We start from the raw sequence: 14,685 nt of genomic DNA on the forward strand, positions 1-14,685 counted from the left end.
AACCCCATCACTTTGTCTACTGAATCTTGTCACTTTGTACTGCAACGTCGTCACTTTGTCTGGTGACCCCGTCACTTTGTCTAGTGACCCCGTCACTTTGTACTGCAACCTTGTCACTTTGTCTACTGAACCTCATTACTTCGTACTACAATTTCGTTACTTTGTCTATTATACCCCGTCACTTTGTACTGCAACCCCGTCACTTTATCTACTGAACCCCGTCACTTTGTCTAGTGAACCCTCTCACTTTGTACTGCAACTCGGTCACTGTCTAGTGAACCTCGTCACTGTCTAGTGAACCCCGCCACTTTGTACTGCAACCCCATCACTTTATCTACTGAACCCCATCACTTTGTACTGCAACATCGTCACTTTGTCTACTGTACCCAGTCATTTTGTGTTGCAACCTCGTCACTTTGTCTACTATACCCTGTCACTTTGTCCAGTAACTATACTTAACCTCATCACTTTGTCCAGTAACCCTACTTAACCCCATCACTTTGTCTAGTAAAACCCCATCATAAAGTGACGGAGTACTTCACAAAGTGATGAGGCAAAGTAGACAAAGTGACAAAGTTGCAGCACAAAGTGACTGGGTACAGTAGACAAAATGACGAGGTTGCAGTACAAAGTGACTGGGTACAGTAGACAAAGTGACGATGTTGCAATACAAAGTAATGTGGTTCAGTAGACAAAGTGACGGGGTTTCAGTACAAAGTGACGGGGTTCACTAGACAGTGACGGGGTTGCAGTACAAAGTGACAGGGTTTACTAGACAAAGTGATGGGGTTCAGTAGACAAAGTAACAATGTTGCAGTACAAGGTGACGGGGTTCACTAGACAAAGTAACGAGATTGTAGCACAAAGTGACTGAGTACAGTAGACAAAGTGACGAGGTTGTAGCATAAAGTGACGGGGTACATTAGATAAAGTAACAATGTTGCAGTACAAAGTGACAGGGTTCACTAGACAAAGTGACGAGGTTCACTAGACAAAGTGATGAGATTGCAGTACAAAGTGATGGGGTTCACTAGACAAAGTGACAAGATTGCAGTACAAAATGACGGGGTTCAATAGACAAAGTGACGGGGTTGCAATACAAAGTGACGGAGTACAGTAGACAAAGTGACGAAGTTCCAATACAAAGTGATGGGGTTCAGTAGACAAAGTGACGAGGTTGCAGTACAAAGTGACGGGATTCACTAGACAAAGTAACGAGATTGCAGCACAAAGTGACAGGGTACATTAGACAAAGTGACGAGGTTGTAGCATAAAGTGACGGAGTACATTAGACAAAGTGACGATGTTGTAGTACAAAGTGACGAAGTTCAGTAGACAAAGTGACGGGGTTGCAGTACAAAGTGACGGGGTTCAGTAGACAAAGTGACGGGGTTGCAGTACAAAGTGACGAAGTTCACTAGACAAAGTGACGGGATTACAGTACAAAGTGACGGGGTTCACTAGACAAAGTGATGAGGTTGCAGTATAAAATAATGGGTTCAGTAGACAAAGTGATGGGGTTGCAGTACAAAGTGACGGGATATAGTAGACAAAGTGACGAGGTTGTAATACAAAGTGACGGGGTTCAGTAGACAAAGTGACGATGTTGCAGTACAAAGTGACGGGGTTCACTAGACAAAGTAACGAGATTGCAGCACAAAGTGACGGGGTTCAGTAGATAAAGTGACGATGTTGCAGTACAAAGTGATGAGGTTCAGTAGATAAAGTGACAGGGTTGCAATACAAAGTGACAGGGTTCACTAGACAGTGACGGGGTTGCAGTACAAAGTGACAGGGTTCACTAGACAAAGTGATGGGGTTCAGTAGACAAAGTGACGGGGTTGCAGTACAAAGTGACGGGGTACAGTAAACAAAGTAACGAGGTTGCAGTATAAAGTGACGGGGTACAGTAAACAAAGTAACGAGGTTGCAGTACAAAGTAACGGGGTTCAGTAGACAAAGTGACGAGGTTGCAGTACAAAGTGACAGGATCACTAGACAAAGTGAGGAGATTGCAACACAAAATGACAGGGTACAGTAGACAAAGTGACGGGGTTGTAGCATAAAGTGACGGGGTACAATAGACAAAGTGATGATGTTGTAGTATAAAGTAACGGAGTTCAGCAGACAAAGTGACAGGGTTACAGTACAAAGTGACGGGGTTCACTAGACAAAGTGACGAGATTGCAGTACAAAGTGACGGGATTCAATAGACAATGTGACGGGGTTGCGGTTCAAAGTGATGGGGTTCAGTAGACAAAGTGACGAGGTTTGGATTGGATTCAGTTGTAATAAATGGTGGGCGTGACTCTCTCCACTGTTTTCTATGGTGGGGTCCACTCAAGTTTTGGATTTGATTTATTCTTTGGCTCATGCCCTAAAATGATATCTCCAAATGGATGGACGGTGTGGATACAAAACATACATCATAGTGGGACCCATATAAATGGGTGACATCACTTCCCCACCATGATTTTTGTGTTTCATCCATTCCGTTAATCTATTTTTACATATAATTTTAGGAGTTTATCCCAAAAATGAGACGAATATAAATCTCATATGGACCATCTCACAGGAAAACAATGGTGATTGGATATCCATCATTAAAGTCCTTATAAGGCCCACCGTACTATTTATTTGACATCCAATATGTTGGTTTGGTCATAAAGACCCAAGTGAAGGGAAAAATCAAAGACCAGCTTGATCCAAAACTTTTATGGTCCTCAAAAAGTTTTTAATGGTTAACGTTCATTTAACACTGTTTCATGCAATGTGATCCACTTGAGATTGGGTTATACCTCATTTTTGGTCTTAGACCATAAAATGATCTAGAAAAATAAATGGATGGCATGGATAAAACACATATATCATGGTGGGCCCACATAGCACCAAGTGGTAGGGGAGTAGCCAATACGTTTCCAATGGAAACCGTGGATGCGGATTCACTGGGGAAAGCGTTTTGCATGAAGTTCCAGCGCTGGATGTATGGTGAGGTCCACCGTGATGTTTATAAGAATTCCAATCCATTCATCCATTTTTAGAGCTTATTTTAAGACATGTAACAAAAAATTAGGATGATAAAAAACTCAACTGGGCCATACAAGATGAAACAGTGGAGAAAGAAATTCCTACCGTTGAAACCTTCCTGTGCCTCTTGATGTTTATATGCCATCCAAACTGTATATAAGGTCATTTTTACCAGGATGAAGTGAAAACGCTAAAATATTAGACCGAAACTTTTGTGGCCATATAAATATTTCAACGGTGGACACTAAATCACCATTGTTTCCTCTCGTGTGGCCCATTTGAGTTTTGTATATTCATTAGTTTTGGTATGATGTCCTAAAATGATTTCTAAAAATGGATGAACGGGTTGGATTTATCACAAACATCGCAATGGACCCATCTGTAATCCTTGCATAGCATCTTATTGCAAAAGGCTTTGGCAGGAAATCCGCGTCTAAAATGTGAAATCGAATTGCGTACCGAATCTTATCGTAATGAGTAAACTCTATTGAGCCCATTGTGAATTCATGTGGTTTATCCATGGAGTCCATCCGTATTTTCAGATCATTTTAGGAGTTGAGCCCAAAACTAAAGTATATCAAAAGCTCAAGTAGACCGTACCAAAGGAAACAGTGGAAATATTGATTTTCACTATTGAAGTGTTTCTAAGCACCCAATGATTTTTATTTTTCATCCAAACTGTACATAAGATCACAAAGACATGGATGAATGGAAAAAACAAATATCATCTTGATATAAAACTTCCATGGGCCCAAAAACTTTTCAATGGTAGAATTCAATTCACACTGTTTCAGGTGGTGTGGTCCACTTGATCCTTGGATATGATTAATTTTTGTTGTAAAACACTAAAATTAGATGATAAAAGAAATGGATGGAATTGATACATTGCACGAATGAGAATAACGGTGGGCTCCACAGACTTTACTCATTACGCTTACTGTACTGAGGTACTCAGCGCGCAAACCGCTTCCGTTTAACGTCTCCGTTATAGTTTTTATTAAATTTACCTTTTCCATTATATTTAAAAAGTTGATGAGGTGGCACTTGCAGTGACGTTGACCAATGAAAACGCTAGAGGCAGGGAGTTCCTGCCTCCGGTAGGCAGAGGATCCGCACTCTTTCAATATAAAAGATTAGTGATAGATTTTAATATATAGGTTTAATTTTTCAAACAACTTTTAAACATGAAATAAAACTAAACATAATTAAGACAAGTTGATTAACAAATGTAAAAAGTCAAATTTTCTTAAATTTTTTAAGAATAAAAATAAAAAATTCAAACAACTTTTATTCAACGACAATGCCTATTTTAATGCAATGGCATATGCAATGAACGGCCTAGATCTCGCATGCCAAATCAATTTCATGAACAGACGGCAGGCACTAATTCCGAATAGAGCTAGGCAGAATCCGACCCAATCCAATCCAAACCGAAGGCCAGGATCGGGTCAGATCGAGTAGGCCCACTCAAATCCGACCGTACATCGGATCAAGTTCGGATCAGTGGCTAATCCGGACTAATCCGATCTGGACCGATCCGATCCGATCCGGTCAGGTCATATGAAGTTAAAATAGAGCCGTTGGATGTTTGCAACTTTAACCATTGAGAAATAAAAGGCTGGGGTTAAACCATTTCTCAAGAAAGGTGAGCCAGTCGGTGGCGCATTGATGAGGCGGCATCAAGCAGGTGTACCAGACCTTGAAACTCGAAAGCAGATTGGTTGGTCTACCATGGAAGCGAATTGGAGTAACTCATTATACTTACTGAGTAAACTCTGTGGGCCCAACTGTCATTCATGCAATTTATCCACTCCATCCATCTCTTTTAACAAATAATTTTAGGGCATTATCCCAAAAATGGAGTGTATCCAATCCTCAAGTGGAGCACACCACCGGAAACAGTGTGAATTGAACATCTACCGTTGAAAATTTATTGGGGCCAAAGAAGTTTTAAATTAAGCAGATATTTGTTTTTTCTCTTCATCCCTGTCTTTCTGATCTTATGGGCCTTATAAAGTTTTCAAAAGTGGAAATCAATACTTATACTTTTTCTTGTGGTATGGTCCACTTGAGCTTTAGATATGCGTCGATTTTAGGTTCAACCCCTAAAATGATATGGAAAAACGAATGGACGACGTGGATAAACCACACGCATTCACGGTGGGCCCCAAACAGAGTTTACTTGGTACGATAAGAGGGTACTGAGTTACTCAGTACGCAATCTAATTTCATGTACAACACGTCAACACAGCAGCTATACAGCTGGTGTAGATACATGTCGTGCGAAGACGAGCGGAGACACGCCTCGAGCTCCGAGTTGTACAAATGGCTCAAATGAGATCAAAGTTACATGGGCCCCACAATGATTTTTTTTTTATATCCATACCGTTTATCCATTTTTCGAGATCATTTTAGAGCATTCGAAAAAAAAATTGAATCATCTGAAAAGCTCAAATGGACCACACCAAAAATAGTAGCGAGGATAATGATTTTCAGCGTTAAAAAATTCGTAGGGCCCACCATAACGTTTATTTTCCATCTAATCTGTTAATAAGGTTAAAAATAGATGGATGAAGAGGAAAAAGAAATTTCACATTGATCCGAAACTTCTGTGATCTCCAAAAGGGTTTCAATGATAAACATTCAATCCCCCACTATTTTTTTGTAGTGTGGTCCAACTGATCTTTAGATCTATCTTATTTTTCGGCTCAAGTCTTAAGACGAGCTCTCCAATGGATGGACGGTTTGGATATAACACATACCTCATAGTTTGACCCACAAAACTTGATAACATCAATACACCACCAGCCAATTCGCTTCCTGTTCTAACTTGTACTCCACGTATCCACCCACTTCAGGTCTTCTATCCCATTCCCACCCATTCCCCTTCTGTACCCAACCCGATCCAAACCATACTCAATCCAATCCGACTCGAACTCAATTCAGGTCAAGCCAACAGTGCATCGGATCGGATCGAGTCAGTTGACCCAAACTCGGTCCCAGATCGGATTGAGTTTGAGTCAGTTAGTTGAAAAAATCGAATCAAGTCAAGTGAGACCCAATCCAGTCCGGCTCAACTCAATGCCCACCTCTAATTCTGAATAGAGGATGATGAGGCTTCTCAGGAATTTACTGAGAGATAATAACCCCAACACGTGCCAGCATTGTACAAGGTGAAATATGGTCCGTTAAGCAGCGCACCACCTATGCGCTCAATCCCAATCATTAAGCATCTCTTCTCATTAGATGGGCCACACTTTAACCTTGAATGTAGACCGTTTCAACAATTTCTTTTAAAACTGTCCATTCTTCCCTATACATGCAAGCAACGGATGAACGGGCCAACCTATTTTTGGTCCAGAGCACATACATGATGCCCACGTGATAAGCGTACCCGATGTCGTACATTCATGCCACCATCCTGCAAATAGATTTATAGCCCTTCTTGCAAGAGTTCAATCCCATGAGGCTTGCTGGAATATATCCCTACAAATCACGGGATACATCGGGGCTTTAGTCCTGGGATCTGGGTCATATTTTAATGATCCATACCATTCACATGATGAAAAGTCAAATGGTCAAGGGGACGAGATATTCCAGTGTAAGATTTTTTTTTTATTTTTTTTATTTTTTTTTAGAGCATCATATGAACGGCTTGGATCATAGATAGAGAGAGACATTTATCAAACATCAACACGAGAATATTATACCATAGCCCCCTCTTCAAAATGCACTACATGGCCTTATAACAAGAGAGAGGGAGAGAGAGAGATTATAACATCCATCTACTCACTAGGAAAAAGCAAGATGACCCATTTACTCAACGGCCAAAACACACCCATCTCCACAATTTGAAATGATCACAACCACTTATATCAGCATGATGTATGACAAACCCAAAATCCATGTCTTTGTGAAGAAAAGTAGGCATACATGCATGTCATTATAGGCTACGAACAAGAATGCCTTCAAAAGTGATGCCTGGACCAAATGCCAGGACCAGGCCCCACTCCTCCCCACCCTCTCTCTTCAATTCCTCTCTCATGTAATCCATCACATAGAATATTGTATTACTACTCACATTCCCATAATCCATCAACGCCCTCCTACTACATTTCAGCTTCTCTTCTCTCAACTTCAGGTTACTCTCCACCCTATTCAGAATTGCTGGCCCACCCGGATGAACGGCCCAAAACAAGTCGTTGAACTCCTTCAAACCAGCTTTCTTCATAAGCTTCTTGCAAAACTCTTGGATGTGATCTTCGATCTTCTGTGGTAGATCTCTCCCCAGCTTGAAATTTATGCCCTCCTCCGTCAGGCGCCCGTTGATTATGTTCTGAGTCCCTGGCAAGAACTGCTGCACTGCATAATTCAGCTCCATGAATGGCATCTCGATGGCTGTAAGTGGGTCAGTCCCCACCACAACCGCTGCAGCGCCATCGCCGAATAGCGCAGCCCCCACGAGATCATATGGACGTGACATGTTCGGCGGGCGGTAGCCGAGAATGGTCGTCTCCGAGGTTGTTAGCAGGATGCGGCTGCCGGGATTGTTCTCTGCGATGTCCTTAGCAACACGGAGGCCAGTGACACCTCCATAACACCCTAGGAAGTATAACATCACACGACCCACGTCGCTCCTCAGCCCAAGCTGGCTGGCTAGGTAGAGGTCCCCTCCAGGCAATCTTATTTCACTGGAGGACACGTAAACGACGTGGGTGATGTCCGTCGCAGGCCGTCCCCACTCCTCAATGCAGGCCAAGCTTGCTTCGACTGCCATCTCTAAGACAGCGGTGTTTGCTATGTCCAGCCTCTGCTTGATCGTTGGCGAGCCCTCCGTCGCCAGCTCAGGGTACTTGTCCAAGATCTCCTTGGACATGACAGTGTACCTTGTTTTCACAGTGGTGGTCTTGCCTAGAAAAAGAAGAAGAAAATGAAAATAGGCTATTTATCAGGTGTCCCCCATGTTTCATTAATCAGGGCCAGGTGTGATTGGTTGAATGTGGACCATTAGGGCTCATCTTGGCAGAAGGGATTTTGGGTAGTTAGGAATAAGAATATAGAATTTTCATTTCAAATCATGTTTGGCAACCCCCAAAATTCTGGATATCCAACCTACTAAGGCTTTCAAAATCCAAGAGAAAATTTAGGAGGGGTTCTAAATTATGAATTTTCAGTCATTTCCAACTAACATAACTGTTCTCTCCTGTCTTTCAAGGACCTCTAAGTTGAAATCCAGGTTATATTTCTGGATTCCAGAGGATTGAAAATCAAGCCTGCCAAACACAACTGAAAGAATGCAAAATACTTGCTGCCAGACAACCTCTTTAGTGCATGTCTGCTCACCCAATTACTGATCGCACACCATAAAAATATTATCTAAGCAAGAAATCAAACACATTCGGCAATGAACATGGCTTACACAAGCGTTCCAACTTCTCCTTCATTGCCCCATCCTCGCATTTGGTGTCGCGAAAGTAGGCTTCGACAAGGAACTCTTGGGGGATGAGCTGTTTCGGGAATGCCTTGCCAAGTGCCAAAATCGCCGCCTTCCCGGGCGTATGTGGACGCTTGTTGGTGGCAAAGCAGTGGCTAGCATTGTCATTAACATCAGCTCTCGACATCTTTGGCCACAAACAAAGGAATGCAGGACTCTTGTTTTTGCTTGATTTTAGATGTATGATACGTTTTCCTTGAGGTTGGGATTTTAAGGGGATGGGAGCTTGTTTCTTGGAGAGGGTTTGGTTTCAAGGGAAGTAAGACATGAACAAGGAGAATATGTATTTTATTCAGGTTTGGTACTTCATTCGGTTGTGTCCTTCCGAAGTGTGATGATTCTAAAGTCTAACAAAACCCGGGTAGATTTTAAATGAAGAAATGCACAGGGGGTGATGGAACTTAACACTACCTGCTGACCTGACCTGGACCCAACTGGAAAGTCTGGGTTGGGGTTGACCATTTTATATTTGGGTTGAGTTTGGGATATGCTTTTTCAACTCAAAATTAAATAGGTTGGGTTTGAGTTTGGTGGAACTTACTAAATACTAACTATGTATGTGTGCATGTGCATAAATGAAAACATGTGTATTACATAATATAAAATAATATAAGTATTAAGAAAACCTTGAACTTTGTTGCATTGTTGTAATTTAGATAATGGTATGGATTCGATTTCATATTAATTAAGAGCTTTAAATATGTTATTAAATTTTTTATTTTTATGCAAAATGGTGATATTGATTTTATTTTTAATTAAATAGATTAAATGAGTTGTGTCACGCCCTGAAATTCGAGTACAGAGTGTGTACCCTTAGACCTGAGTTTCGAGTCGTAACTCGTACACAAAGTGTATTAATTTTATTCCATTATACAATTATTCAGAGGCAAAATTAATATTCATTTTTAGATTCCAACTAGATCCATCTACAATCATTTACATAATGATTTTATCATCAATATTTGTCCATTCTCAACATCCATAAACATTCAATCAACATAAATTTATCTATCAGTCAATACAGTTTACCAATGAATACTTGCTACAGACCTAAAACAATTCAATTAAATAAAACCAATCAAATGTTTAAAATCTTACAACTAATCAGATTATCCTAACATAAAAAATTCTAATAAAATAAGGAATGGTCCAAATGCGGCCAGTTCCTCTTTTGATAGGCACGGCTACGTCTCACGTGTATCGTACACCAGTTCAACTACAATTTCTTGTTCTTGTGCTAACTCATCAGCTAATTGCTCATATGTACGGTTTTACATCAATAAATGGTAAGCTGTCCAAGCCTATTGGGAATTCTCGATATGGTTCTTTATATCAAATTATAATAGAATGTCAATAATCATACCCAATATATTTTAAAAAAAATGTAAATACAATACATCAATGCATCAAGTGGGAATCCGTCCACTTACTTGAGTTGGAAACCCGTCAACCCGCATCTGCCCCTTGGCAGGCTTCTACCATTTGGTAGGCATAGGCAATGCCCGCATCTACTTTTTGAGTAGGCTTCCACTAATATAATGGGCTTCTAGTAACGATTACCAGGATACCATCCAGGGAGGTCTTCCAGGAATTCAGCACGTGTTGTGCATGCAATTGATAGATGTACCAAGTAATCATAAATCATGTATTGTATAGATTATTTCGATTATCATATTTGAATTAACATAGTCTAATACATTAATCAAATCATATCATTATTAATACAGAAATCACACATTCATCTAAATCAATTAAGAGTACATGACAATTATATCAGGGTGAGCATACAACATATCAAATAATCCATCTATTTTTACTTGATGGATGGGAAATATATCGGGATCACTTACCTTGATGCAGTGGAGATGATTCAGTGAACCAACGGTTTGAATTGAATTAGAACTTCCTAAAATCATATAATAAAAAAAAGAATTTTCTTTAATTTTACGATTATACATGATGAATAAAACGTATGATTCATTATTTATTATTTCTTCATATCAATATTACCCATCAAATGGTCCGATCGGTCTAGAATTTAAGATTTTAATTTATTTTAATCTTAAGGAACGAATGAATAATAATAATTTATTCACACATTTCAGATTATGTCATATAATTTTCTATGCCAAATTGTATCTTGTGAAGAGAATTATTATTTCGGTATTTATTCAATTTTGCTAGATTAATAAAGAAAATTGGTAGATTTATAATCAATACGATCCATTAAGGTGTCGAATTAGCCTGATTCTTAAAAATATTACATAATTAAGTATTATAACATACATGAACAATACGGATCATACTGATCGTTGTCTATCATGTAAAAAATCTCACATTCTATACATTAGCCTTAAAGTCATTAAAATTTCACATTCTACACATTAACCTTAAAGTCATGCACATACGTTCTCACATGAATGAATTAAACCTACACAATGGGTATTTGATTGATTCAATCCATTCAATGTGTAGATCATGACAAATTAACTATTGAATAAATAAAATAAAGAAAAAAATACTGTGAATTCCAAAAATCCTCCTTCCCACTTTCTCTTTCATATTTTTTTCTACAAGTTTTTCTTTGTTTCTTTTAGTTTTGATAGGTCTCTCGCTCTTTTACGTTACCTTTTTAAGAAAGAGGGTTCGTTGGAAGACTACGAGATACGAAGAAAGTTTTGAATAAAGAGAGATAAGAGGAAAGATGATGAGATCTGTGGATCTCTTTCCCACTCAAAATTAAAATCTCAAAATTAAAATTACAAATTTTAAATTAAAATTTTTTTAACAAAATTTACGGGCATTACAAGTTGGGTTTGGATTAAGCCATTTGTAAATATATTTAGTTGAGTTGGTGTTGAGTTTTCCAACTTATTTGATAAATGGGTTGGGTTTGAGTAGACCTCATCTTAATTGTGCCCTGAACCTAACCCACCTAAACCGGCCTATTAACACCTCTAGAAATACTTACATCCAACTAGTTGGACAATAAGTCACCATCCGCCAGTGGATAACTTCCTAACCTATCATTTGAACGCAACATTCACCCCATCCAATAGCTTGGTTCCCTGCCATGAGGATCTCCTTGTATTCAAAATAAGCCCGTCCACTCATCAGGTGGACCACACCAGTATTTTGTTATTTCTCAGCAGCTAACATTATTTTCTGACCACACCTGTATCTTGTTATTTATGAGCAGCTATACATTATTTACTATAGTTTTCGTCCACCTGATGAGCAGATGGGGCTAAATATTGCACAGAAAAATCCTCATGCTGGGGCCGAACTATATGATATGCTGGATGTCACATGCACATGAAATGTCGAAAATTATTCCCTGGCCACAGGGTAAGTTATGGACCGAAAGGTTGGAGGTGAAGATTTATGAGATGAACCATGGGCAAGAAGCTCATCGCCATTTTAGAAACATGCCATATGGACCGAAAGGATTTATGAGATGAACTATGGGCAGGAAGCTCATCACCATTTAGAAACATGCCATGAAGCAATCCACCATGCATGTGGGATACGTGCATTCAATCCAAATAGTACAAATTACAGGGTCATTTTTGGATGGATCATAGGCAAAATATGACACAATTGAACCATCCTATCTGTCCAATTAATGGCTATCAAATGGCCGATTGCAAGTAACATGATCAATGGCAGAATTCAGATTACTAATATTGACATGCCATTGTCAATTTTGAATTGTGATGTTAATGTTGTGTGCCTTGGAAAGCCAACGTGTTAATCTTAACCATTGATCTGGTGATATTGACCTTAGATATGGTCATTATAGGTCATGTGTGGACATGCCATTGATGTCATAACTAATATATAAATATATCTTAAAATATACCTGTGTGTATTAAAAGAGAGAGATTCTCCGATTATCCTTGGGAACTTGACACTGCACACAAAGGCTACTAGTAAATGTTCCTTATCTTGTTGCTTCATAACCATTAAATAAGTTTTAGGACAAACTTGTGATTTTATGTAGTTGTCCTATGTGAGGAACGGATGCCGAATCAAAATGAAAGGACTACATTATTCGGTTCAATAATGAGTTAGTGTGCATGTGCCTTAACCTATATGAGAGTATAAGTGTGTCATGGGAATATATTCTTGGTACTAAACTTGTTGGACACTTGCATTAGAGGATCGGCTCAAATCTAGAGACCTATCATGCCTGGACTATAATTGACTTGTATATGTAATAACTTTGATTAATCCTTATACTCGAGGGCGCACGGGGAGTTCAAGTTCCTGATATAATGAGCTTTGGCCTACCTTACAAAGTTAAATGCAATGGCTCACATGTAGGTGTTGCTGGGTTCATGCTTTAGAATATAGTTGAAGTTTATATGATCTAATAAGGGATGCATTGATCTTCTAGGAACACTCTTATCACTAAGATCTGGTAATTAGAATATGATTTTACAAGTGTTTTCAACTCTTGATTTTTTTAAAACCATAAAAATGTTATCATCACATCAATGCTAATTCAAATTATTAAGATCTTGTGTTTCATAACTTAATTTGTTTAGGAATTTGGACTGAGGATGGATAACATATTCAACGTAGTATGTAGCCACGGTTCGATAGGATTGCATACTTTAAATGTATTGAGACATTTCATAGTTTGCAAGTGGTGGAGCACCATACTTTACAAACTTCGCTCATAATTTCTAAATGCCCACATATACACACATGTAGAGTCCACTATGTATTCATCTTCTTGCATTGCCCTAGCTCCACTTTACGGTTAGTGTGTTAGTTTTCATATCTCCTCAACTAAAATAGTTCTAGAAGAGAATCTTCTGCTTTAAAGGTGTTATGGAAAAAATGAGCCGACCCATAAGAAAATGTTGGACCAGCAACCAACATGACCCAATGGGCCGATGGCGAGGAAAGAGCCAAGCCATTCGACGTATAAAGTCAAAGTCGGCACGACCATCAATCGGCATATTATAGGTCGGCACGACCTTCAACGGACTCTCCGAAGGAATAGCTTAGTAGAGCTATCAACCCTCGCAAAAGCAAAAAAGCTGAGGGAAATGTGAGGGCTACTGAAGTTAGTGATCACAAGGACATCACAAGCATGCTTTGCCAGTTTTATCATCGGAACGACACTGACCTTCTGATAGCTCGGCTAGCGTATCTCTGAGGCATCGTTGCCTCCATCGTCCAACCTTATCTATAGGTCAGACGAGATTACCAGCTTCTGACTGATGTCCAACCTTATCCAAGGAAACGACCCGAAGTTCTCTCCGAGGATCACAGGGGGATAAGTTCAGAATCCCAAGGATCTTGGGACGATCTCCGACACACTGGGAATTCTAATTCGACTACAATGTGTACCTGTTAAACAGAAAAGATGGCTCGACGGTGCCCTCTTACTATAAATAGGGAGAATCCCCAATGGTGAAAGGTACACAGACTCGTACACCTCTAACCCTTTACGTCATATCATTCCTAGAAAGACCTGGATTTCTAACTTTGGCATCAAAGGGTCCCCTGTATTAGCCAGGGTCTTCCTTGTTAGTTTTATGTGCAAGCGTGCTAGGATGAGAGAAGGGTCTACCGAAAAACTGCATCAACAAAAGGTATATCATTAGCAATCGAATAATTTCTTATATCGACAATCAAAAGATATATCTAAACCTAAATTTCTAGTTCTGATTTTTCAGTAGAAACTTAATGATATCTAAATAATGCTCCTTGGTTAATCCAAAACTCTAACAAGTCCTCAATTATAAGACAACAATTTGGATAGCCTGGATTGTGACAACCGTGGATGAGTTTTGCAAACAGTAACAATCAGCCTCTTCCGTTCTTGCTTTACTATTCATGGAAGAAATTTTAGGACTTTATCCGTCCGCAGAATGTACAAAGAATGTGGACCATTGGTATATTTCTCTAAGCATACTGCACAGTTGGCAGTTGGCAGACCTGATTACCAAACCAGCCTATTTTGGGACCAACACGTACAGGTGGAGTCCACCTGACGAATGGCCCAATCTCGAACATATCATCCGCATTGCCTTTGCCATTAGAACCAAAACCAACATGGAGTATCTCTGAACTCCGCCTACGAGTCACACTTTCACCCCTTGATTTGGGGAGAATTACATGATCCTCAAACATACTCAGGTTCTCAC

At 39.6% G+C, this 14,685-nt stretch overlaps 1 protein-coding gene across 1 annotated transcript; it reads right to left on the reverse strand.

The window, feature by feature from the left end:
- Nucleotides 1–6,747: 6,747 nt before the first annotated feature.
- LOC131232847 (type III polyketide synthase A) lies at nt 6,748–9,335 on the reverse strand. The gene is made up of 2 exons (XM_058229338.1): nt 8,447–9,335; nt 6,748–7,938 (listed from the first exon to the last, which is right to left on the reverse strand). Exons 1-2 carry the CDS (start codon nt 8,646–8,648, stop codon nt 6,971–6,973), a joined length of 1,170 nt encoding a protein of 389 aa, XP_058085321.1. The 5' UTR covers nt 8,649–9,335; the 3' UTR covers nt 6,748–6,970.
- Between the last annotated feature and the right edge of the window lie 5,350 nt (nt 9,336–14,685).

The sequence above is a fragment of the Magnolia sinica genome, chromosome 18 (genome assembly GCF_029962835.1).
Source record: "Magnolia sinica isolate HGM2019 chromosome 18, MsV1, whole genome shotgun sequence".
Taxonomy (NCBI): Eukaryota; Viridiplantae; Streptophyta; class Magnoliopsida; order Magnoliales; family Magnoliaceae; genus Magnolia; species Magnolia sinica.